The sequence below is a fragment of the Pelecanus crispus genome, chromosome 3 (assembly GCF_030463565.1).
Source record: "Pelecanus crispus isolate bPelCri1 chromosome 3, bPelCri1.pri, whole genome shotgun sequence".
Lineage (NCBI taxonomy): Eukaryota > Metazoa > Chordata > Aves > Pelecaniformes > Pelecanidae > Pelecanus > Pelecanus crispus.
Genome location: NC_134645.1, coordinates 124,134,124 through 124,161,378, shown reverse-complemented (window position 1 = coordinate 124,161,378; position 27,255 = coordinate 124,134,124). Strand labels below are relative to the sequence as shown.

General features: G+C 41.8%; 1 protein-coding gene across 1 annotated transcript in view; it reads right to left on the bottom strand.

The window, feature by feature from the left end:
• KLHL29 (kelch like family member 29) overlaps positions 1 to 26,486 on the bottom strand; it is a 253,352-nt gene extending 226,866 nt beyond the window's left edge. The window contains exon 1 of the mRNA XM_075708170.1: positions 26,226 to 26,486. Coding sequence (XP_075564285.1) covers positions 26,226 to 26,486 — 261 coding nt within the window. The remainder of the gene's footprint in view (positions 1 to 26,225) is intronic.
• Positions 26,487 to 27,255: the final 769 nt, after the last annotated feature.

Genomic DNA, 27,255 nt, shown 5'->3' with positions numbered 1-27,255 from the left:
TCTCTCCCCCCTTGGGAGCACCCTGTTTTACGGCTGACTTGAAGTGACATGGCTCCAAATGATTCATGGAGGCCAGCTCTGCTTTCATTTAAAAAAGATAAAACATATCCTAATCCTGACTGTTACAGGGAATAATGTGAAATGCCACCTGACCATACTCCACAACCTCAGATGTCATAAAGGAAACCAAAGCAACCCCAAATTTATCATGTTGTAAAAACCTTACGATTTTGGGGACCGCGTCATGACATCTGAACATCTGGAGCTGGCAACACTAGAAGTCACTAATGCTAACAGGATGAAAAATATGATAAAATAGATAAGCAACGTGTACCACAACAAGGCAGATGCTTGAGTGTTTTATAACTACATAAACATTTCATTTTTATGAGACTAAATGAGATTTGTCATGACTTTAAAGTCCGTGTTTCTAACACTGTCATGATACAGCTACCTAGAAGGCTCTCAGAAGCTTGGGCCTGAGAAATCGGAGATCAGATATAGAGAGGTAATGAGGCAAAACACAAAAGCTGAGTCAAACATTGTGAGCTCCAAACTACGCTACCCTGTATGGACTCCTACGCCCCGTTCACCGGCAGCTCAGCAACTTCACCGAATGCCTTTCACCGCAGCCTTCAGTGATGTGACAGTGACTAACATCTGTCATGCAGTTTGTTCTCACATCCTCCTCCTTCTGTGCCCAAGTCTTACAGAGAGACCTACATGGGTTTCCGTATTGCTAGACACAAGGAAAGGTCTCCCTGGTGCCCCATTGTTGAATGATCCTAAAATACTCGGTGTAATCTGATTAATTCCAACATTATGTTAACAACTGAGTGTAATCCTAGTTACCATGTCATTGCTATTTAGATAAAGTGAGTGATATGATTAAAGGAAATATTTTAGAGCTACAAAGGCAGGAAAAAAACTGGGCAGAAACCAGTATTATAAAAATAAAAGAAAGAAAACAAATGTGGACATTTAGCAACAGAATCCAGCTGAGGACCTGACATTTGCAGTAGACCTGAGAAAAAAGGTGGTAAGGTTGTAAGTAGGATTAATATAAGAAGTATCTTTCTCTAACCATAGTTTTAGATCCCAAACAGTGTTGCAGCTACAGGAGTTTAATTTTCAGTCATTTTCTCCACACAGACTTTCATGTCACATCATCCAAAAATTTCACATTAGAAGAACTGTGCTCTAATGCATGCACTGAAATCTCTAGAAGTAATAGTAAGAGGTTTAAAATCAAGAGTCTTCATGGAAAAAAAATATATATAACTCACTTTCCCCCAATTTCTGCAACTAAGAGAATGCACTCCAAATGAATCAGCTAAATATTTTTAGTAGTTGCAAAATGAATCTTTAGAGTTAAGACCTACTCAAAGCAAAACGTTTCAAGAGTATCACAGAAGACACGACAGTACCTAAGTGGAAGATTGTGGTCATTTAGTCATTTAAAAGTGCAGTTTTTATCAAGTGTTCTAGTTCTTCTAGATTCACCACCTAGGGCTGGAAGAACTTGTAGGATCATTTGGGATGACCTGATTTCCCCATACCATTTAATTGGTCCTTCCAGTCACTCAGTAGTGTTTGTAAGATTTACATGTTCTCCACTTCAGCTCTTTTTCCATGTGTCAGCACCTAAGTAATCATCTTCCAACCTTCCTTCAGCAAACTGAATAGATTGAAACACATTTTATGGCTTATTCTCCAGGCCTGGATAATTTTTATGGTCCTCCTTAAGACTTGCTTTAGTATTTTTCCATCTTCTTCAATCATAGACATTAGAACTGGGCAGACTATTTAAGCATCAGCCTTACTAACAGTATAGACTTTCATCAAAATACTTTCTCTACTTTTGCTTGGTATTTCTCTTTTTATACAACCGAGGTCTTTGCTGGCTCTCTTAATTACACTAGTATACTGACAGCTAATTTTGAGGTGATTATCTAGGAAACTCTGATGCCCTTTCCCGAGGGCTTTAAGAGGCAAGTCCTGGTGGTTTAAGCCGTGAGGCCTAAGACACTGCTGGCTCCAGAAGTCCATTCCATGGGACAGCAGAACAGAAAGGCACATCCAAGTTTCAACTGCAGTAGTTGAGCAAATCAGCTTTATGCAGAAAGATGGTTTTCTATTCACAAACCAAACCAATAGCATGGGCAACCAAGCTGCAGCCACATATCCTCATCCTGCAGTCCTTGCTACAAGTGGATCTGTGGCAAAGGAGTAGAGAGCTGAGGCTGCCATGTTTAAAAAACGATGCCACTGTCTCTTCCAGAGTTTGCTTTCAGAAACTCTTTCGAAAGTCTCTGAAGCCTAGAATCATGTTTTTGCAAACAGAATCATCCTATAGGCATTTCACAGTGTCTTGGCTTCTTGCTGTCTTATTTTGTGTTGTCCTGGACTATGGAGTATTCCAGATGACCCTTCTTTATTTTCCCCAAACCCCTTCAGTCAGCTGTAATTTTTTCTAGCAATAGTGATATACTATCATTTGATAACATTCAGCAGAATTTAAATCAATTTACCTTCATGCTGCTTAGTCCAATTTGTTCTTGCGTTGCTCTAAGAATTTTAAAACATTGGGCCCATGCCCTGGCTGTTCAGGGTACAAGTATGGAAGTAGCCTCGGAGTACCTCATAATCTTTAATGTGTTTACCCTCAAAAATACATCCTTGATGTGGGTGCTTTCCTCTCTTTTACAGTTACTGAAACAAAACACTGAAGACCAAATCCACAGCTGTCCCCACCTAAATGCTACTGAAATCAGGAGGCAATATATTCAAACACCTGGACGATTTGCCCAAGACCAAGACCTCTGTGAAGAACACAGCCAAGAGCTATACCCAACCCCCTCAGATCTCCCACTAGTTCCCTCACCACCCCACTACCGCACCATTCAGGGTCCTCCACTACCAGGTAACGAAGATGGAAAATGTTTACCTGCCTTCATAATCATAAGAGATTAGACTTCGACAATAGGGACAGCACCTCCTGCATGTGTTATTCAGCATGGTGGGTCATCAGAGTACACACACTGGAAAGAAACACAAGCTGTGGCTTGTTGCAGCTGCGTTCCTCCCCTTAGTGCTTCAAAGCCAACCCAAGGGTCTCACTTATTTTTGTCCTTTCTCGGTTTGAAAACAGTGCCCCATCTCTCCTCAACAGCCTCAAAACTTCATTGTTCTTTGTATTCATTTTCCAGCTCCCCATGGCCTCTACAAATACTCCATCATATTATAGTGCTTTATAGTCTTCCCACATAACTGAAAATGAGCAATTTGATCAGAGATGGTAAACTGCTTTATTTGTGTGGATTTACATCAAAATCTTGAAGTTGAGTGCTGTCTCTGCAGAGAAAATAATTTTCAGTAACAGCAAACTCCAGTGTGATAATGTCACCAACAATCCAGAATGGAATTTTCTGACACTTTTCTGTTCATGAGAAAGAGCAAATACCTTGTTTATGACTCAGCTATGTGTAATGGGCCAAGCGCTTCCTACCAGTGTCACAAATGAGAAAAATTTGCATTAATGAAGAACAGCAAAAGGAAAAGCAAAATAAAAAGGGGAAATAAATATATGCAGCAAAACATTGGGCAAAGTTTCTGCCACTCAAACGATTCAGTATTAGCAAGTGTGACTTTTTCCCCTCAGCAGGTGGATAATAATACTACTACTGCTTACAATATCAATAACCATTTGCAGAACATGTATTTTTTTCACATTTAGATCTTTAAGTACTCATATATCTTTTGCTGACACAGATGGATAAAGTAATACAGAATGTGAGGACGGGCTTTGTTTCAATATCAGACACCCAAAAGCGATCTACTGGGTCCCTAGGTAGCCAATGGGAACAGAAGAGCATGACAACAGAGCGCTTCAACCCACCTATTTTAGGGTGAGAAAAACCATCTTTTGGAGGGTGCTATTCCTCTCTGCTGAATCTAAAAGGGGAGCTACAAGCTAGCTTTAAATAGATGCCTAACATCTGGATGGATGAAGATATACAAGGTGAATCAAAGCTTCAATGATTCATCAGAAGCTGTCAAGTGAAATAGTATCAGGCTGCAGGTTTCCCTAAACTTTTCCTTGTGCCTCATCTGCTAGACTTAGCCTGTTCCCAGGAGCGCAACAGAGAGCTTCCAGGTAGTCAACACTGTTGGAGGTAAAAATAAATGGAAAGGCATGAAAATGGATGAGAAGCAAAAAAAAGTGCATTATATATGACAAATCTGTATAGTAGGCACAAAAAATAAAGCCTTCCAATAGCAGGCAAGAAACGGAAGATGAGCCGGTTCATTTATGTCTCATCTATTTCATTTTTAGTGCTTAAGTAATAAAACAAAACAAAAAGGATCAATGAGACAATTTGCGATTTTCTGTTTTCATAGAAGAAATTTCATTAAAAAGAAACAGCTTTTCCTATTTTCTTTTTTTCATTAGGAAGAGCGCAAATACAGTTGAAAGACTTGATGAGTCAGGAGAAAGCTCGGCAGAGAGAAGGAATGTTTTGTCAGGATCAGAAGAGAGGATGCAGATGTGCAGAATGGCCCAATGAGCAGCAGAAAGATTGCTGTCTTCAGGAAGATCGCTTTTTCAAGGGAAATATTGCCAAGTCTGTTCTTTCATTCCTACCATGAGACACAGTCCACGAGCTCAGTCTTTCAGATAACTGACGTAGCCTCTCAGCCAGGCCTTTGGGGCTTGGTCTTGATGACACTGTCAACTTCTGAGTTTGGTCAAGGACTGACAAGCTCAACTTCGGTAGCCGTGAACAGCACGGAGCACTGGTTCTTTGCCACTGGCCTGACATCATTATATTTCCCCATAAAAGGACAAATCAAAGACTTGCTTGGAACTTGCACTTTTACAGACACTTTTCTTGAAGCATCTCCATTTAGTTTTAGACAAGCCTTTTCCAAAGCTAGGCTCCAAAGTCTACATAACAGTACCTAAATATTCAGATAGGTTAACATCTAAAATCATGTGACCACGGTCCTGACCTATGTCAAGCAGAAGCTTGCTTCTTCCTCAAGTCAATTTTTCAAAACACTCATGCTTGTGCCAACTCCTCAGAAGACCTTCCAGGATGGGAGCACCCCAAAATGGTCTGAATACCGCCAAGAACTGGACCTCTGCCTAGGCAGAAATTTCAAAGGTGTCCATGCTCAAATAGCTCATAAGAGCTGTTCAAGGAACCCAACAGAGCCAGAATAAAGAAAAGTAAATAATATTAGTCCTGTATCTGTAGGAAGTGGAAGGAAAAAAATAAATAGTGGGAGTCCTGAAGCTAAGAGTAGCCCAGGAGTCCTCAAGGCCAGTCACTAGCTAGTTTCCTTGAATCCTGCTGCTCCATTATTCTGTTGTGTTGCAAATGCCATTGATTTTTCATTTTCTTCCTCTGAAACCCCAAACCTGTAATATTAAGTAAGATTGAGGGAATTTAATTTTGTATCCAGAATACACTAAGCAGACGGCAACCCACTATTGTCTGTCCTAGCCCATTAACTTTATTAAAAAATGCAGCAGAGCTGATTTCTGAACAAGAAATTTATCGGTCTGCAGTACAAATATGGTAGCAGCTGAAAGTTATTTTATTTGAATTTAGGTGTTCCTTGGCCAGGATGTACCATCGTACTTTCTAAGCTTGTCAAGACCGATAAAAACACAGGCCAAAAGTGTATGGTAGGTATAGCCTTACTCTTCCTTATCTCGCCTTTAACCAAAATGTGTAAGCTTTTACTGCATTTCTTTACAGAAGAAGATAATTATTACTGTCACTGTCACATTCATTTCTCGGTCTTGACAAAAAATGAATTAAACCTGGCATCTGACCAAAGATCCTTCAGTTACCCTGTCAATGCTAATTCATGATACAATACGTTTTGCGTAGATTGGTGATGGGAAGGAAAGATCGATGTATAAATCTCAGAATTTGTTTTAACATGGAAGACTTTGGTCCCTAGTTACACTATAGGCTCCACCAGAGTAGGTATGTCTCCAGATGGAGGGGGAAAGATTCCCTGGAATTCATGGATATCATATCACCAAATCCTGAAACTCAGTTGATGGAATTTGCCATCACACTATTTGACCTCCTTACGCTTAAAGTCCAACAGGTAGGTTTTAGATTTGCAAAAGCAGACAGATTTCAAGAGCAGCTTGAACTGTTTTATGACTTACTGTGGTTACAACAGCTAAAATAGACTAGAGACAGAAATAATCACACCTCATGCTTGAGAGTACACATTAATTTGAGAAAGAATTCTCCCTGTACTCAGCTTGCTGCAAATTTATTGAAAACATTGTGAGTTCTTCCCTAAAAATGTGCAGCCTCACATACAAACAACTTAGATAAGATATCACATCTAGTGTATCAATACTCTGTCCAGTATATGACAAGTCCTAGTTTACTGAACAATTATATCTAAGCTTTTGGCAGTGGTAAACTTTGTAAGCAGCTGTAAACTGTATTGACAATGCAGAACCAAATAAAGGTTTGCCTAAGAACTCCAATTCATAGCTCGATGCCAAATTAGCATAAGTGAAATATGAGTATTTAATATAATAAAACATGAGCTGCAAGCGTCTAGCCCATCCCAGGAAAAATGTGAAACCAGAAGGTATTTTAATGAAAAACTGGAAGCAAATATCACAATCTAATGTTCAAAAGCCATAAGAGTTAATTTTAGTTTGAAAGGAAATCATTTTTCAAAGTTCTGTACTCTGTTTAAAAACAGATTGAGCAAGTTTATTAAATTAGCAGACCACTGCATTTATGAAATCCATAAGTCAGATCAATGGTGCACAGTCAGCTCTAGAAAGTAATCGCTGGCTTCTCTCAAAATGGACAATCCAAAAACTTCCAAGGACTAGTTTTTCCCTCCATTATTTATAAGGAGCAAAACATGGTGCAATAGATTCTAATTCATAATGCCTTTTTAATGTTTTTATAGCACAACATTTGGACTCATTCCTAATCTCTGTGGATGACAGGTTGCCATTATTGAATTTCCATTAATATGAATTATGGTACAATATATTTTACCCAATATTTTCTACCCCAGGACTAATGTGATTCCACAATAAAAAAATCACATGGTCAGCAATTATTTTCAGAAACAGAAAGCACTAACAGCCATCAGAGATTAGTCTTGCTACACCATGCATCTGACCTTGACCTTGCATCCATCTGACTCTACAGAATCACCAGCCATAGTTTACATGCACATTTATGGTTCTTAAAATGCCAGTATTTAGGTAAGTGTCTAACCACAGCTTCCAAGCAGCAAGTCAAGGCTTCCTCAGTGGGCTTTCCCTCCTCTGCACAGCAGAAATTACTTGGTCATTTGGGGCAGGTAATGCAACATGGATAGACACGAGCTCAGTCCTGTCCCTCTTGTGCATGCCTCCAGATACTGATGTGTGTCTGAAGAACTCTCAAGGACCAGGCAGACTCAAGCACACTTCAGCTCCTTTTGTTTTGCTCACCAGCAGCTGCCTGCCATGGATATGTCTCCACAGGAAAAGTCTCAATCCATCTAAACGATTAAAAACATACTAAACAGTAGGCATGAGAATAGCCATCCTGAGGTCAACGGGGCTACCTGCATGCTTGAAGGCAAACATATACTTCATGTTTTACTAGATGGTTGAAAGACAAAGATACAACATGTGGTTAAAGAAATCCCCAAGCTGCAGGCTGTGGGAAGTATACATATAGCATACTTGCAATGTAAATCTCCCACTGGAGGCAAAATATTGAGCTGTATGAATGCAGCCTCGCCTCCTATGACTGTTCTTATCTTTTATGGACTGAGCTAGGATTAGCAGCATAAAACACACTTTAACATTATCACTAATACCAGTAAAGTATGGCAGCTGCTTTGGAAGAAGTCTTTTTTAATGGTCACCAATGAACTTCGCACAGACCTTGCTGCACCAAGACAGACATGCAATATAGCACTTCTCTTTGATTTTCAAAAGACATATAGCAATAAAAATCTATTAAATGGAACAAAGAACTTCCCAAATGCCAGGAATGGCATGGTCCCTGCCCTGAGGAGCTCACATCTAACAATAACAAGAAAATGACATGTGAAGAAAATAACACAAGAAGCACGTGAGTAGATGACAGGTAACGGCGTTGAGTAATACCGTATGTGTTCCTGTACACACACTCTGAACAGGTATTTGGCAAAGTCTGCTCCTAAATACAGATGCATTCAGAAATACTCACAGCCCAGCCTTAATGAGAGGATTACTTTTTGCCAGCATCATGGTGGTAAATAGTTCTTTAGGAGAAATCCACGTACAAAGAGGGCAAGGGGCTTGCAAACAATCCTGGAAGCACATGCCAGGCATAGAAGATAAACAAAACATTTATCAGAAAAGCAAACAAAAAGGTAATCAAAACCGGAGTCCTTGGGATAACAGATGGCAGGATCGGGGACACAAAAAGATACATGGGTGGAAGCTGAGCAGGGGGTTGTTTGAATGCTTCTGACATTTCTTTAAATGTCATCTCATAATTATGACGTCTCCACCACCACCTTGTAGGTATACAGCCACTTCTAGCAGAGGCCTCGCAGCTTGCAGAGAGCTGCACTTTAGCATTTTGAGCTATCCGTCATGTTCCCACCTTTTATTCTGGTGAGAATGAACAAGCAAACACCAAACTCCCACTGAACACCTACTACTTCAGTTTTAATTTCAAGGTTTCCTCGCTGTTCAGTTAAATCTCTGGGTGTATTATACAGATTTATATGGAGTGCTACACACTGAGAAGCACTGTGAGATAAGTGGGAGAAAGGGCAATATTTAAAGAAGTTCGGAGAACCCTGCGCATACAGTGTACTCTATAAACACTCTGCCAGAGAAGGAGAAGTGTGGTATAATCTTTTGTATAAGTTTACATGTGTAAAACCTATGTTAATAAAAATCAATCCTTGTTCACTATTTCAACACAAATCCCATTAATAATTCCATTAAGCTACCACTTCAGTTCATTATTTTACCCGTTTGCACTTCACTATATTCACTGTCAACATCTGCTGCTTTTCCTGAGAAAGAGGGCGAACAAGGCCATGCAATCACATTTATGTTCAACGCTGTACCCGTGGCTTGCTGGCGAGCGGTGCTGATATAAAGGGCATTTCAACTCTCTCCTACCCAGAGACAGAATACATTGCCTTCCAACACAACCAGCCTCCATCCCACGACTTAACATCTAACATCCATCCCCGAATTCAAATTACCTAATTATCAGAACTACCCAGCAAGCTTGTTCAATACTTTACTAAGCAGAAACTTTAAAGAGGAAAAGGGGGGCAGTGGGGGAGAAAAAGGAGGACTGACACACGGAGAGTAATAGATAAAAAGCAATGTAAGTTTATATTTTGAAAGCAAAAGCTTGTAGGCGGTGGGGGGGAAGACTTAGACAAAAAGAAAAACTCCCCCCAAAGCCAAGCCCCACAACACAACACTTTGATCACATTAAACATTCAGGGAGGCAACAGATAACATAATCACAATGCACAGCAGGGTCCTCAGTGAAGAATGGGTACACGACTCTTAAAAGGTTATTACAGCAAATTTAAGCAAACCAATTGCACAGAGACCAGAGAGCAACTAAACAGAGGTTTTCAGGACTTCTGTTCTGATCACCGAGGCTCATTCCAACTGGCTCAATTTGATCTAACAATCAAAAAGTCAAATGATATGAAGAAAGATATTTCCTCCAGTAAATTGAAAAAGGTGGAATGGGAGTTTATTTAGATTTGCTTTCTGCAACTGCATTTCCTTCTTTCTTTCTCCAAGCAGTCTAGCTGTTGTAAAAGGGTTTCAGCAGCGGTACGCACATTTGCACATTGCTCCATCTCTGTACTTTTATTCTGTCCAGGAACACTCACCTCCAAAGGAAAGGCAAACAGCCAGGGCACTAAACACAATGAAGCAGAAACACAAAGGGAAAAGGGCTGAGAAACAAAAGCTCATTTCCAACAGCACTGAACAACTACCGGGTGCTAATAGTGTTACATTCGACTGAACCTGACTGGCAAAACACCCCACTATTAACCCCTAAGCTGTTCATCAAATAGACTCGTAAACCATTCCTCTACAAAGGTATGGTAGATTTGGCAGATTTTATGGTTGATGGGATGAAGAAAGTGAGTCACCAGGGCTCTTCAAGACATAATACCACAGGTGAGACACACCAAGCTTTGTTTCTATAGCCTCTTTTGAGGGGAAGTATCCCATATATAACATTGGCTCATGGATTTCTGTGCAGGTGCCATCATAAACGGACCAGTGGACATATCCTGCGATAAATACTTCAGATAAAATACCTGGCACCGAAGAGTCTCCAAATTTGTCAGCACTGACTGAAAATCAAGGCCAAATCCACCCCACATGGAGACACACACGTGCTACTTTAATTTTGTTTGGCATGTGCAAGAGGGTTTGTGCGGTCTGTGAGAGCCACTTGTGGGAACACTAGTTTTAGTTCATGGGATAACTAAAATGCTGAAGGTAAAGCAAAACCTCACATCTCCCTTCTTGCAGCGCTAGAAGGGTGCACCGTCAAGGCAGTTTGGAGCTCTCTGCTCATGGAATCAGGCTACTTCTGTTAGTAAAAGGCATTCATAATTTATCTCCAAAAAAATCAAGATGCGTACATAATTGCACCTCAGGCAGCTGGAAGTGGAAGCATGCAGATGAAAACTGGGCAGGACAAAAGGATATAACCATACTCTTGGAATTTCCCCAGTCCTGGCAACTATCACAGGTTTATTGGCCCTTCATTGGCAGAAAGCAGTATTATTTTCTATTCAACGCTGTGGTGAGAAAGGAAGAGAATAGGCAGTCTACTAAGTGAAAAATCAATTGTACAGGTAGCGAGAGGTGTTTCTACTTCAACACATAATGGCTAACATGATCCTTCATACCAGCGGTATGACAACATCCATCCAATATCTAACACAATCTCTTATTTCCAGATCCAACAGAAAAGATAAATTTCATTCCCTGGCATGAGGAACATCTGCAGAACATATTCTTCATTCTGATCCTGGAACTGAACTTGCCAGCAATTGGTGGCCCATGTGCAAAACCATGACAAAGATTTCTGAAAAATAGCTAAAAAAACTCCCTAGAAGATATACTTAGACTTCCTTAGACTATATATTTCTATTCATAACGGGAAAGTGGGTTCACAAACCATTATAGTTGCTGTGACAATTTCAACAGGGACAGACCACACCATCTTAGCGCACAGGTACACTGGCTGAAAGAACAGACAAAGTGGAGATGTGCTCGTGCTCCTTATTGTTCAGGTGCAACTCAGTCAAGTATGAAACTGGAGTCAAGTAAAACCAATTACGCTTGCCTCAAACACAAAGCCATCCCAGTAACCAGAAAACAGGGCCAGGACCTGTTACACGTCTCTGAGGCCAAATGATATGGCCTGGCCACATTCACAGGATTATATACTTTTACCCTCCAAAACAAGGTGGCTATATCCAAACTGCCGACTGGGAACGGCTGCTGGCCCTTGCTAATCCCCAGGCCATGCCTGGGAATTGTTTATGACAGTGCTAGCTGGCCCCGGCCGAACAGGCAGAGCCTGTGCTAGTAATTTAATGGTATAGATGGTCAAGTTCCAGCTCCTGGGCCTGTGCCCTGGCACTGCTTAATTTGCTAGCATAGACCTAGCCAAACGCAGTTGTACTGTGAGCAGAGCTGGCTCGAAAACAGACACAAAAAAAGAAAAGCGTATCCGACCAAATTTAAAATCTCTATGCATTTTCATGATTCCCTTCCTTTTTCTTCCGGGTTTTTTTTCTGAAGTTTTATTTTCCAGACAGCCTTATTTCCACAGAGGTGTTCTATTTGCCAAAACAACAGAACGTCGAAATAGTTTTGGTAAGCACCGAGTGTGTTTCACTTCTTACCCATGATTCAGTGGTAGCTGCCAGCAAGCTAAGGCACTTCAGTACAGTCAGATACGCTGTGGGAAGCGTCAGAAGAGTTTCAGTCAAGTGTCTGATGGAAAATGGGGGAGAAGGACAAAGATGGCAAGTGTGAATTAGAAAGGTGAAAAGATAAATGAGTGAAAGCTTGGATTGGTCCACAAACTTTGCAGCATTGCTTAAGTTTTCTTTAATCCTCAAGTTCAAAGAGTTAAGATGCAAAAAGGCATGCTGCTGAACAACTGCTGCAATTGCCTTCTCTCTCTCTGGTTTTGAACCACCTTCTTTGTTCTGTATCAAAAGAATGATCCACAAGGTCTTTGCTGCACAGCAAATCCCCTTCCTTGCCAACAGGTCACGAGGCTAGGTAAGCAAGATTGGCTTTGCAGACTTATTGCCAAGGTCAAGGCAACTTCCATAACTACCATTGCGTGGCAGGTGCCACCTCTCTCTTCTCTGAAGGAAACCCTTTAAAAGAGTCTAAACTGACTTTTCTCAAAGACTCCTCTCCACAGCTGTTTGCAGGCTTTCACTACCAGAAAACGACCAGACTGGTTTTGTTGGAAGGGACTCTTGAAAGCCACCAGGCACCTCCCCTGCTCAGAGCAGGCTAACGCTACACTGCATTGCTCGGGGCTTTGTCCAGTCGAGTTTTGGCTAACTCCAGGGTATGCAACAACGTCTCTGGTCACCTGTGCCAATGTTTGGCTACCCTCAGTGTGAGCTATTTTTTCTTTCTTTCTAACCAGGATTTCCCTTGCTGACAGTTGTGTGCATTGCCCTTTGTCTTTCCATTGTGCCCCCCAAGAAGACTCTGGCAGTGTCTTCTCCGTAACAACCCAGCACCCGTAACCTTGTGTCCTGTTGCTGTTCTCCCCTGAGAAGACTCTGGCAGCGCCTTCTCCATAACCACTCCCTAGGAAGTTGAAGAGAGCAATCGCATCCCCCCCAGCCTCCTCTTCTCCAGGCTGAGCAAATCCAGCCCTCAGCCTCTCCTCCTCCACCACGGGCTCTGCCACCCTATCGTACAGGACAATCACCCAGCACAACATGAGGAGCAACGTGGCCCACAGGGAGCAGAGGGAACACAAAGTGAAGCGGTCACCTTGGGTCTGCCTGGAGAATTCATAGATGTCTTGCTCTACTCTTATACTTCTGGTTATTTTAAAAGGGTCCCCTCTCACTCCACTCGGTTCATTGCGTCAAAGAGCATCCTCCAATCTTTACAGAGGACTGACACCGAGCTTTTGCTGCCCTGTCCCTTTACAAAGCAACCAGTGATGGAAATAATGGCAACTTACAGGAAAACTCAGGAATTATCTACATGATGTGAATATGTAAATGAAGATAGATCTATTGAAAACTTGAAACACCTGTACAATGCTTAGATGACATCTAAAAAAACTTGAAATAGCATTATCCTGCACTCCTCCAGAGCTAAACGCTGTTGTAAAGCAGGTCATGTTTCTAAGTAGGCTGAGAAAACAAGGTGAATGGCAGCAGTGTATGTAGCAAACAAAGTATCTGTAATCCATATCTTTGAAAATCACATACATGTGCATGTCTTAATCAAAGCAGCACATATGAGATAATTATGCAGGTGTATGATGACCTTAAAAGCCATCAATTCCCATCAGACATTTTGGTCACAGGAAAACTACCAGAAGAATTATTGCAAGCAGTGGAAAAAATGTTTATGAAATGGAGTTTAAAACTTCATGAGCAAGAATGGAATTAATACACTCAAATTTTCCTCTACAATCCAGCTTGAAGAACCTTGCAAAGATAAATGCTAGACCTTTAAAAGCAGGGATAATAAAGATAATTAATGGAAGCTTAGAAAGAGAATAATGTCTCGAATCCATGTGGGGTGTAACTATTGCTCAGCTTTTGAGGACAAGGAAGATAAATTATTCAGTCTTACTCCATCCCAGCATGAGGCAGAAATTCTAAAGGAAACAAGCTGTTCAAAACCAAAACTGTTATGACTATGCCAGGATAGGAGTTAGGCTCAGAAGTCCTAAAATAAATCCAAACTTCTAGTATTTATTAGCTGATGAGGATTCTGGGTATTGTTTTAAAGCAAACTGACAACAACTCTGCGTTGTGAAGTATATTTAAGTGGTGATTCAATTCTAGGATGATGTCAGGATCGTTTCATAGAATGCTTTTGGTTGGAAGGGACCTCTGCAGATCACTTGGCCCGCTCCTGCTCGAAACAAGGTGAACTTTGAAGTTAGATCAGTGCGCTCCTGGTCACGTCCAGCTGAGCTTGCAGTGTTTCCAGTGGTGGAGATTCTGCAGCTGTTCTGGGCCTTTGTTCCAGTTTTAGACCCTGCATTGAGAATTTCCACCCCCCTCCTTGCATGTAATCAGAACTTCTCTTGCTACAGTTTGTGCTCATTGCTGCTGCTTCTCTCACAGGGCACTTCTGAGAAGAATCTGGCCCTCTTCTTCCCACTGTCCCAATTAGACAGGTGTAAAGAAGACTCAAACTCACCCTGAGCCTTCCCTTTCCCATGCTCAACAGACCCAGCTCTCAGCTTCATCTTGTACGTCTTGTGCTCCAGTCCTCAAATCATCTTGGTGGCTCTCCACTGCACTTGCCCCAGTTGGTCAGTGTTGGTCTTACGCCTGGGAGCCCAAAACTGGACATGGTACTCAAGATGCAGTCACAGAAGTGACAGGCAGAGCACTTTGCTTGAGCTGTTCACTACTCGTGCTAATACATCCCAGCATTTAGCGGACCTTCATTGTCACCACTACTCATTTTCAACTTGGTCTCCTCCAGGACCTGCAGGACCTTTTCTGTAAAGCTGCTTTCTACCCATTTGCCGCTCGGCCTGTACAGCTGCATGGGATTATTTCATCCCAGGTGCAAGGTTTGCATTTGCCTTTGCTGAGCTTCATCAGGTTACTAGCAAGCCATTTTTCCAGTTCATCTTTGTTCTTTTGAACAGTAGCACTGTCCTCTAGCATATTTATTGCTCCCCTCAGTTTGTTATTTGTGTATTCATTGTAACACCCAGGTTATTAATAAAGATATTAAATGTTATCAGCCCCAATATTGACCACTCATCCCACTGCCAGTGGGACTTTGAACTGTTCCTGTCTACTCTCCCTGAGCCTGGTTGTCCTGCCAGTTTTCCACCTATCTTGTAGTAAATCCATGCAGTACATATCCCTCCACATTAGTTAAAAGGATACCATGGGAGACTGTCAAAACCTTGCTAAAGTTAAGTAAATAAAAGCCCCAGGGGTCCCCCTTGTCTGCCAACCTAGCATCTCGTAACAGAAGGTCATCAGGTTAGTCAGGTACAATTTATCCTTGGCTGCTCCAGCCACCTTCTGGTCCTTTGTGTACCTGGAAATATCTTTGAGCAAGACTTACTATACAATCCTCCTAGACATTGAGGTTGGGCTGACCAGCTCATACTTCCCGGGATTTCTTTTCTTGCCCTCTTTGAAGATGGCTATGACCATTGTCTTCTCTCATCATCAGGATCTTTCCCTGATCACCATGGCCTTTCAAGGATGACAGCAAGTGATTCAAAATGGCACCAGCTCATCTGTCTCCCTCAGTATCCCTTGATGTATCCGGTCTGGTCCCCTGGACTTGTGTATGTCCAGTTGACTTAAATGGTCTGTAAATCCATTCCTTGTCCTCCATCCCTGTCCTCATGCCTATCTTCTGCCATGGGCCATACTTCACTCCCCCAGACCCTGCTGCTAGGCAAAGGGATCTGGGAGAATCTGAGAGCAGATCTTGCCAGTAAAGACCAAGGCAAAGGAGGCAGGAGGAACTCTGCTTCTCCTATGTCCATTTGGGACTATGTCCTTTTACCCACTGAGCAGTGGGCCCACACTTTCCTTTTGCTGCCAATGTATTTACAGACACCCTTCTTACCACTCTTCACGTGCCTTGGCAGCTATAGCCCCCAGTGATCTTTGACTTTCCTAATTTTAAACCTGCACAACAAACCAGTGTTTCTACATGTCACCTGGGTAGCCGCCTCTTCTCTCTCCTATGAGCAAAGTCTGAGAGAGTTGGAACTGTTCAGCCTAGAGTAGAAAAGGCTCAGGTGGCTCTCATCAGTGTATATAAATACCTTCAAGGAAGGTGCAAAGAAGATGGAACCAGGCTGTTTTCAGTGGTGCCCAGTGGCAAGAGGGCAAAGGCAAGGGGCACAATCTGAAACATGGGGTGCTCCCTCTGAACATCAGGAAACACTATTTTACTATGAGGGTGACTGAGCACTGGCACAGGCTGCCCGGAGAGGCTGTGGAGTCTCCCACCTTGGAGATGTTCAAAATCTGTCTGGACATGGTCCTGGGCAACTGTCTCTAGCCTGCTTGAGCCGGGGAGTTGGACCAGATGACCTCCAGAGGTCCTGCCCAACCTCAGCCATTCTGTGATTCTGTGATTCTCTCTGTTTCCATACACCTCGATTCCCTCTGTTCCCATACACCTCCTTTGTTCATTTGAGCTTGCTCAGGACTTCCATGTTCAGGCACGATGGCCTCCAGCCGTGCTGCTTGGCTCTTGTACACTGGCTGAGCAATTCCTGTGCTACCTGGTTGTCACTGACAAAGTACTGGATCCTTCTGCAGGGTCTCATACAATACAGCTCCTCTTACAAAGACTGGCACTTCTGAAAAAGAATACGGATTTGCAGGGGAACACATGGTCAAATTATGCCCAGCATCGCTCTTTGGGAGTGTTCCACTTGCTGGATGACAAATGTACCTTGATGCATTACTTCAGTGGTTTTGAATGCATGGACTTTGTATAACACTTTGTGTTCCTTCGGGATAAAAGGATAACTTTAATTATATATAAAATTATAATATAAACAGTATATAATCTTAAACATTCAAATTACAGCCAAAAAAGCTTCTCTTCCTTGACATGTTTGTGCAACAATGAAGCAGTAGTAAATATTATTCGCATACTTCTCAGTGCTTTGTTTCAGGATTACCATAAAAGACCTGGGATCATGAACAGTAAGAAATAACGCTATCATATGAAGAATTTATTACTAGTTATTATTCATTATTTATACAGTGGGTGCTTATCACTTTACACACAAACACCACTTTACAGACAGCATATATTTCTCTGCAGAACTTCTACAAGCTTTGTTTTTCAAAGTGAACCAGTTTGGTGACGCTAAATCGTAGCGGGTAACAACCACATACGTTTCAGCTTGACAGGAGCAGAGAACAACTGAAAACAGAAGAGGCAGACTGACTTCTGGGAAAATTCAGAATAGTCACTTCCTCCAAACCGAAGTAAAATGTGGATTTTGTTTGCTCAAAAGTGCCCATTTCATCCAAGAACAGAGTGTTAACAGCAGTTAACCAGCACTTGGACATTCAGTAATGCTTCAGATTCCAAGAGAAAGCCCAACAAAATAACTTGGGTACCTGCACGTTTATTCTTCTTCTACATGCAACTTTGAAAAGTAATGGTCAATTACAAATCTCCATCAGAGCTGCTTCTAGAGAGTGAAACTGGAGTGGGGAAAAAGGGTGAGGAATTCCTTTCGTGGTCCCCCCTACAGTACCCTTGCAGGCATTGACAATAAGCCTGTGTTTTTTCCACTCACAAGACAGTGAGTCACTGTATTTCCATTTATGCAGAAGGTATCTGCACCTTGTGTCCATTGTGCAGACGGGACGGAGTGCAGTTCAGCATCGCTGATGTAACGTGACTCCTGGCACTACTTCTGTGGCATCGACAGAGCAACCCTCCGCCAAAACAGCACAGGCTGCCTACGTTTCATGCCATCAAGTCACAAGATCCTTGTGCTCCTCTTAAAGGTCTGGGCACTTTTTCAAGAGGATTTTCAGGATTGTAAACAGGGTGCTGGTGCTGCTCTAATGTCAATTTGGAGTGTCAGCTCTGCCTGATCAGAGCTTCCCGGTATGCCCACAGCACATCAGCCCGTGTCCAGCCTTTGCAGGTGCAATGGTCAGCGGTACAAGGAGCCAGAGAGCAGACTTTAATGCACTGTTTATCACTCCCAGGGCTAAATTTATTTTTATGTCTGTCAGCTTCATAGACAACTGTCGTATCAAGCAGGAACTCAAGGCCCATAGAAATCACAGGGAGAGGTGAAGCTTGGCTCACTTCTCTTTCTTTCTTTCCTTTTATTCATTTGGTTCATTTGTTTTGCAAGCAATTTCTAAATTGAAAACTGCAAATCAATCAGCAATTTGAGGAAACCAATGCCATCAAGAAAATATTGTCTGTTTGGCAAACAATTTATTCTCCTTTTGATATGCATTAAAATCGTGCTTTTAAAAATGACCACTGTTTTCCTGTTACTTGTAACAAATATGATGGTATGGAGACATCCCACCCAACTGCTTCTGCAGCCTTCTATGGACTGTTTGCATCGGGCTGCTCTGTACCGAACATATACCTTAATCGAGTCATCCTCTCCCTCAGTGATTTGTCTGACATTCCCCTCTTCATGCAATGCCAAAATCAGAAATTACCTAGTTGAGAAAGGATCAGCTTTCTTGAAAATAATTTCCAGGGCCTACCTGGCAAAGTTAGGCACTGACAGCAAGAATAATAGGGAACCGCCAAGTGATTCCTTGTAAATTCTTTCTGTAGCTACGTTTGATGGTGACAACAGCAATACGTTCCTAAATGACAGCAACCAACCTTAGGATTTTATGCATCTTCAACTCAGATAACCTGCCCTCCCTCCGAAGTACTGCTCCTTGAAAATAAAACCTCTCATAATCAACATCAAATCATAGGCAAGGAAGCTCTCAGGCAGGCTTTTTCAGCCTGACAGGAGGCTGGGACAAATTCTCTAATGAAACACCCATGCCTCCTGAATGCCACAAGTACATATACTGCCGCATTTTTAATGGATAATCTGCAACTAATACATGTGAAAACAAAGTAATAATGAGAAAGAAATAAGAAAATAAAAAGAACTCTAAATAATTTCAAAGAATCAAGTACTTAAATCCTGGCCAACACACATTTTGTTTAGGTTACTGTTATTACTGCTATTTATCCCTTTTGGAAGTCAAGATATTCTTTGATCAAAGTGCCAAAGCCTAGAAATACTCCTCTTTCTTTATCCCAAGCTGTCATGTTCATGACCTTGTAAGTACTTGGCGATGTCAATTAGTGCTTCAAAAACGTTGCCTTTCATCTTCAAATGGAACTGGGCCTAGAAACTGGCCAGACCTCTTAGCTCTTTCAACAGATGATAAACATATTGCGAGTCAAAAAATCCAAGCAGCTTTTTATGACTTTACAGATTAATTGGCACGCCAGGGCTTTCAGACCAATTTCAGTCCAATAAAGTACCCACAAAAGTTGACAAACTAAACCCACATTTTGTATGTTCCAATTTCTACACTATTAAAAATATGTAAAAATACATCTGAGAAAAACCACTAAGGTTAGATGGTAAGAGGAAGTGACAGATCATCAGCAGAATTTAAGCCCTCTCTAGGGCCAGAGATCATTAGGAATAGCCTTCTACAGAGGAGCCTGAAAACTGCCCAAGGCACCTCTCCAGTTTGTTCAAAGGGAAGAATTGGTTCCTCTACTTCAAGGCCTTCAACACGCCAGTTTTGGAACCCACCACTGATCTCACTTTGCTCTCTTGTCCCTTAGCGGCACAATTACCTCCCAGTAGCTGTGATGTTTTCATAGTAGCTTAATATGATTACTTCAGCAGAACTCATTGCTGAGTTCAATTTACAGAGATTTTTGGTCAATTTGCAATAAGCAAAAAGGAAAAAAAGTCTCCTGCGTGTCAACAATCAAATCTCCCTGTTTCCTCTTCTCATTCCTGGTACAAGCTCTGTCCATTCCTCAAAAGCAACTCTCAAAATTATTTGGGGATACCAGGACGATACTATAATGATATCTTTTTGTGGTGAACCGTGCTGGTTTCACCCTAGCTGGGCAGGTGCCATGGCACGTCACCACCAACGTCACACATGTTGGCTGTCTTTCCTTGCTTGCAGACTCCTTACAGAAGGCCCAGTCTGGAAGCTGCACTCCAGTGAAATGGTGTGTCACCCCAAAAGGTAAAATTTGCAAAACTTATTGAACTTCCAAACCTAGAGAACCAGGAGAATGTGATTTGGGTGCCAGGGAAAACCTGTCCTTGTCTTCTGTTACAAATCATTGAGTCTTACATACTCTGGGCATTGCTCTGATTTCCTACACATTCATGTAACATTCTGCCCCAATTAGAGCTTCATATACACCAGAAGTCTCTGCATAGGTGGGAACGGGCTTGCATCTCATTTACCAGTGAAGCTGGACATTATTTTAAAAATTTATCCATAGGTAAAAATACGCTCCTGGAAAAAAATCAGTTGCACTATTTGACATCCAGCAACTGAAGCCTCACTCATCATCACAGTAATTTGCCAAAAGAATCAGGAGGATCTTTAACACAGCTTTTGCCATTATGGCACTTGGGCTGGACTGCTACACTGTGTCCAGATCAAAGAACTGACAGGCTACTATCTGAAATGGTGACAAAAACATGCCAACTACCAATACAGACCCTCAGGGGAGTGGAAGAGTAGCTTTGCACAGAGAAGCTGGAACAGCAAATCCTATATACTTCCTCACTGCATGTTTTGACTGTTTTCTAGCAACTGTTGTATTCCAATATTTATAATCTCTTTCTTTATGCAAGCCTCTTATGTTTTATAATAAAAAGAGTACATAAATTTCAGTTACCGTTGCAGAGCAAATTGTTGTATGTAATTAGTCATGTACAACATAAGGCGTAACTTGAAAAACAATTCATGTTTATTTTTCCTCTGCTTAATCAATATTTTAAATATTTGTGGAAGCCATACACCAGCTCAGCAAATCATCACCTCAGAAGCAAGAGAAAGAGAACAGACAACACAAATTCCGCAACGTACAGCAAATCATCTGCATATGACAGACTGCTGTTGAGGGAGCTAAATGTTTCTGGACCTTAAAGGAAAGAAGCATATTACATTTTATTTCGGTGCCGTTCCACTTTATTCCTTTTTACCATGCATTCCTCAGCCATATTGACTTCTTCTTCCTTTAACGTAAGAATTTTCTTCCCTCCCCATGCATTTTTTAAGGCTATTTAGTTGCCGCAATGCACAGAGACAAAGACAGTGGGGGCGATTTTTTCCCCTGCAGTCCCTTCCTGACTTTCCAGGAGGTTAACAAATGCTTTACCATCTCCGTCTTCTCTCCCACATCATAACTGTGGCTAACCACAGTGGGATCAGAACTACAGTAGCAACAACACGCAACTCTTAAATGCTGCGGGAGTACTGTAAGTACAGGAGGCCAGGACCACATCTCAGTTATGCTATTTAAAGACTTAAAACTATACAGTTATCCCTGAGCTCAACTAGAGAAAATCTTATCAAAACTGAAGACTGGCATTTTTATAAAATTTGTCATAGGTTTAACCTTGAGAATAACAAATCATTAAGTGTGTGGGGGCTTAAGAATCAATTTATGTTCCAAGCAAAGGGTTTTTAAAATTATGGTTGAAAAAAAAATAGATCTCGCCTGGTGTTGCACAGATTCTGTTGATGTATCAATCTTTTCAGGCATTTAAAAATAATATAGGGATGATAAAAGTAAATGTTCTATAACCAAAAAATCTCTGGGTAATAAAATTTCAAATTACAGCCCATGACGACACTTTTAAATTGAAGCTGTGATACAGGAGCTTTGATGGAGAAAATTGTGCAAGTAACTCGCAAAGTAATTCGGAAAAGCAACAAAGAATGAAGGTGCTGCTGAGATGAACAGAAAACATAGCTGGAATGGTGTGCAGCATCCTTAAATGGATTTGAGACTGTTTTGTTGCCAATATCTTAAGCAGTGCTGCAGTCTTATACGGATTTCTTTGATAGCTTCCTTCTAGCAACAAATAACCTCACTGCAGGAAAAAAAACCCCAAACCCCACCGCACACAGATAAACCCAAACCTGAGCTCAATCATCATACATGACTGGGCTTAGAGTGTGACAAATTGAGCCGAACGCAGCAGTTTAATGGCAGGAATTGCACTCCTCTATCGACTACTTCAGGCATCCAAGGGGCTGAGGAAGCATCTCCGGTGAAGGACTCAACCCTTCAAAGTGCGCTGACTCCGGGTGCTGGTCTGCGGCACAACATTTTGGATACAGCACCAGGGTAGAAAAGCCAAATGGACAAAAAGTGCTGGAGCTTTGCTCACAGTGGCACAGAATGAGCAGAAAAAACAATAACCACTACCTCTGAGTGCCTCAGTTTCCCTGTTGATATACTGGGAGTGCAACATTAAACTATTTCTTATAGGTTGCTGAGGTTTAAATAGTTTTTGTGATCTCTTCTGGGAGCCTCCAATGAAATGGGTTACAGCAGTGCAAAGTATCATCATCATTTTGTTCAGCAGAAAATAAAGCTCAGGCAAATACAGCTTTTTTGTTTAAATAACTCAGACCAAACATCCATAACCACTTAAATGTGGCAGATCCACTAAGTGTGATTTGTACCAAAGCATCTGTGGTAAGAAGGTTACAGGTACGCTTTGAGAATAAATTTCAAAGGTCTGCAAAGTATAATTAGTTCTAAAGTTCTCCTACACATTAATAATTAGTAATAAAATCCTTCTAAAGCACTCCACAGAAAGATATAAAAAGCTCTTCCAGAAGCATAAAAACACAGACCAAACCCAACCCCCTCAGAGTTGGTATTATATATCTTAAGCTTCCCTCTGAAGATGGCTTCACCTCTCTCCAACAGTTAATTTGATAATTTTTTTCTCTCCTTTCCAATACTTTTTCCGTTCATAGCACATAACTCGGGGTGAAGTCTTTAATCTTACATACATTTACATAATAATTTAAAGACCAAATGGTTCAGCCAGATTAGATAGTCTAGCGGTCCTTAAAACCATTTATCTATGAATTCCCTGACCAATTCCATCACCAACACAGAAAGTTTCAAAGTCCAGTTACATGCCAGAGAGAAAAGAAGTTTTTTCCTCCATTTTGAATTTGTCACTTCAGGATTCAGTTAATCGGGAGCTGAAGGACAGGAATAGGTCCTGTTAGAGGTGGTGGAGTCACCATCCCTGGAGGCGTTTAAAAAACGGGTAGATGTGGCACTTCGGGATATGGTTTAGTCTGGTCTACCCTTGATTAGTCTAGAGTGGGCTTGGTAGTGTAGGTTAATGGTTGGACTGGATGATCTTAAAGGTCTTTTCCAACCTAGATGATTCTATGATTCTATGATTCTATGAATATGACCGTCTGCCAATACAGGTATCCAGAAGACAGATCTTGTCAACCAGACTTCATTTCAGTCTTGGCAAGATTATGACTCTGATAACATGCAATGGAGGACGATGGCATGTATATGTATTTTTAATAACTATTGACTTCGCACTTTGGCTAAAAAGTCTGGAGCAATTATGAGCTGTGCAGACACAGGAACAGAGGAAGGGAACAGTTTTATGACCATGCAAGGGAACAGTGAGTCTGATGCTGAAAGGATGCATATGGTTTTAGTACCTATATTTTCAAAGGCAAATGAAGAATGGAGGGGATGCAAAAGACACACAGTTATTTGCAGGCTGGTAAAACTAGTAAACAGCAGAAAACTAGAGGAACCAAGGACCAAAAGTTTGAAGATGGACTAAATAGTTTCTTAAAAAAAAAAAAAAGAAACAAACTTTTAACTGGGAGGATAATTAATTAGTAGGGACACAAACAAAGGGAGGTGAACAGTTGGTCTCTATGCTTTGAGATCTTCAAACCAGCTCAGGAAGATATGCTGAAGTCAAAACTGGTAACTGTGTGACACAGAGAGTCCTTTCTGCCCTCAGCCTGGAGGAACATTGCTGGCTGTTCCCATATCCTTGGACTATCATATAGGGAGAAGCAGGTTCTCAATCTTCTTGCTCTACACCACCACGATTACCTTCTTTATTCACCATGTTACCTCTTGTGTGGGGCACCCCCTTGTCACTGAGCTTAATGGCATCTGCCATCATGTTGGGGAAGGTTCAGACTGCAGAAGAGCAGCTAAGCAATCGAGTAGCCTGCTCCTGACCACAAAAGAGAACTAAGAAATCCAGTTTAAGATGACACCCGCCCTCCATGAGCTGGTACCCCATAAAGATGTTCACAAAAAGGCTGCAGAGGGTAGACTGTGAACTCTCCCCAGCTCAAGGCAACTCGGCACATTCCTGTTTTTTAAAATAAACCAAGCAACTGCATTATTCTTCTGACTTGTGATTTCCTCATTTATACGGATTTAATTTTTTATGCCTAACCATTAGCTGGATTCTACAAGAGAAAGGCACTGGCTGGTTACACTGCGAACCACAAGTGTAAATCTGCTGTGTGTGAAGGAGAGAGAGAGAGAGTCAGGCAGGGTGAACATGAGTATGTATGAGCACCTGATGTTTTTTTCTGACACTGTTCCACATCATTAGTTGGAAGCTTGCTAGGCACCATACCCTTACATCTCTGTTCATCCTACCTACCCCACTTCTCTTTCAAAGTTTTTTTCCTCTTTAGTACATGCAATTTTGAATTTTTAGAGCTGTTTAGCTGATTCTCGGCAGACGAGGCTGGGGCAAACACTGTATGCATTTTTACACATTTATTTTATGGGAGATTACACAGCTGATTAACAGTTCTCAGAATAAAAAGAGTCCCATGTTACCTCCATTCTTGTCTATTTACTGCTTTTGACCTATTCATGCCAAAACATTCTTACTAATGAAAGTCATCAGAAAATTGTCTAATAAGGTAATTTAGAAGACAGTTCACATTGAGCATATGATCAGAAGGCATTTAACTTGCTGTTCCTGCCTCCTCTCCCCCAATAAACACATGGTTTACTGGCACTCCTACGCTTCAAAACGGTTTTGAACATCTGGGAGAAGGGCTGATCAGCTCCAGACAATCGCTGGACTCTAAGTAGACCCAGGAACAAAGGTCATGATAAATGAAATGACTGCTTTGGCTCCAAAATTGCCTCAATCTTCCCCAGACAAAGCATGATTGAAATGCATCTATGTGTGGATAGCATCTGGAGAACTCGAAATATGTTTTGATCAGAATCCGATTGGCCTCTTTCAAATGAAAATAATCTGAAGATGCCGTGGAAAATTTTTAAAACCAATCACACTGTAAACTTCAGCCTAATGTTTCCTTCTGCAGAATTGACCTTGTTTTTCTACAGTGTGAAAAAAAATCAATATAATAATGGCACTGCAGTAAAATTTCAGCTTGCTCTTGGCTTACTTTAAATAACTTTATTGTCTCCTTTCCCCCTGTCTGCGTCTGCTGTATTTGGCACTTGCAGTTATTAAAATGAAACCAAGTTGAAAGAAAATGTTAAATATCATATAAAGAAAACCAGCAGTGCTTCTGGCTCACTTTGCTAATGCTGTGGTCACCTTTACAATTTGCCAGGGTTTTCTATTCCCCAGCTGTTCTACCTGAATTTGCATGCAGAAAGAAACCCCAACTTTCTACTGGAATAACAACTTGTACTTTGCAGATTTAAAAGAGCTAAATGTTTTAAAAAACAAGGAAAAGTCACCCTCTTCCCTCCAATTATATATTAGAACAAAAAAGCCCAATGGCTTACTAGTGATTTCAATTCTTTACCACTTAACGTTTTCTTACTCCTCAGTGTGCATTTCTGCACAAATGAGAGAGCCTGGTTATAGCAGTCCCACTGTTACACTCCAATCTGCACTAAGAACAAGGCTTTGAAAACCTTATAGGAAAGTACCAACTAAAAAGAAGTAAAAACACCATTCAGCCAAATTATGCCCTTTGGTCACCCTCCACTCCCTCTGGAAGAAAACCACATCCACTTGTTGTCAACCACAGCTCTGCCTTGGTCAACAGACAAGAGCGTTCCCAAAAGCAAAAGTGGGAATCGCACCAGGGAAAGCAAAAGAAAGCCCAAATGTAGGCAGTGCTGAAAAGAAAGAAGCATTTGCTCTGCTTGGGCCTCTCAGGAGCATGGGAACCCTCAGTCCAGGAGCAAGAACGACCTACTCTAGTGTATGCACAACACAAAAAAAGAATAAAAAAGACCTAGACTGCCCATAGAAACTTTTTCTTCCTCCTCTTGGCTACACCATGAACACAGATTTTGCAAAGGGGCAGATGAAACTCCATCTCTAACACCCCTTCAATACATCAACCCTGGGGGAAAAAAGCTAAATTCTTACTTTGGTAGTTGAAGCTGGAGACGAGTTGGCCACCAGGCTCGTGATCACATCGCTGTTGACGGTGGTACAAGCGGCGGTGGCCGGGGTGGGGAGCCGGGAGGGGACGATGGGCAGGGGCAGCAGCCCGGGGCGGGTGTTGCTGTTGGTGCTCGCGGCGCTGCTGCAGTTGGTGCTGCTGACGTGGTTGCCGTTGGAGCTCCAATCCCGGCGATCCCACCCGGCCCGATAATCTCTTTCAAACCGGCTGTGGTGCCGTGACATCTCGATGGAGGGCAGCTTCTTCTCACAGGGAACTTGAGAGCTTGCCTGAAAGATTAAAACCAAAGAGGTGTTAGGAGTTAAGGTTCCAGCACAGCGACTGTACTCTAATCGCCAGGGCAAGTCCCTGCCAAGCCTCCTCTGCTTTAGGTGAGCACTGTTTCTCCCCTTTTCCCAGCAAAACGTCAGGAGGAAGAGAGCAGTGTTGCAGTAAACGTTAACCTAGAACTCAAATTAGAGAGTTTGGACAACTACAAGCGTGCAGTGGAGAGACCAATCCCTCAGACCTGAGGAAACACCTTCTGCCCACACTCTCCAACAGAATAACAAGCAACAGCACACAAATCATGAAAAGCTGAGTTAGAAGAAAATCATCATTCAAGTCTTCTGAGAGCAGGAAAGTGTTTCCAACAGCTCTGTCTTCCACTTTTCTCAGTAGCCTTCAGATCATTTCTGTAGCTCTTTCCTGCACCTGATCCATGACTAAATATTAATCCTAAAGATCAGAGGGAGACAAATCTACCTGCTAACTCCATCCATTACGTCTCTATTTTCAAAGCCAAATACTGCTTTACGCAGCCCCCTCCCCTCCTTTTTGCTAGACCTCCTCACTGGAAGCTCCTACAGGAATGCTTCACCCTGTGACGCTGAGCTCTCCGCAGCGTGGCTGGTCTCCAGGCCAGGCCAACATGCCCCGTCTCCTCCCGTGCTTCTGGCTAGACTTAAAACACTTAATATACCTAAGATGATCAAATGACCAAGTCGCTTTGTG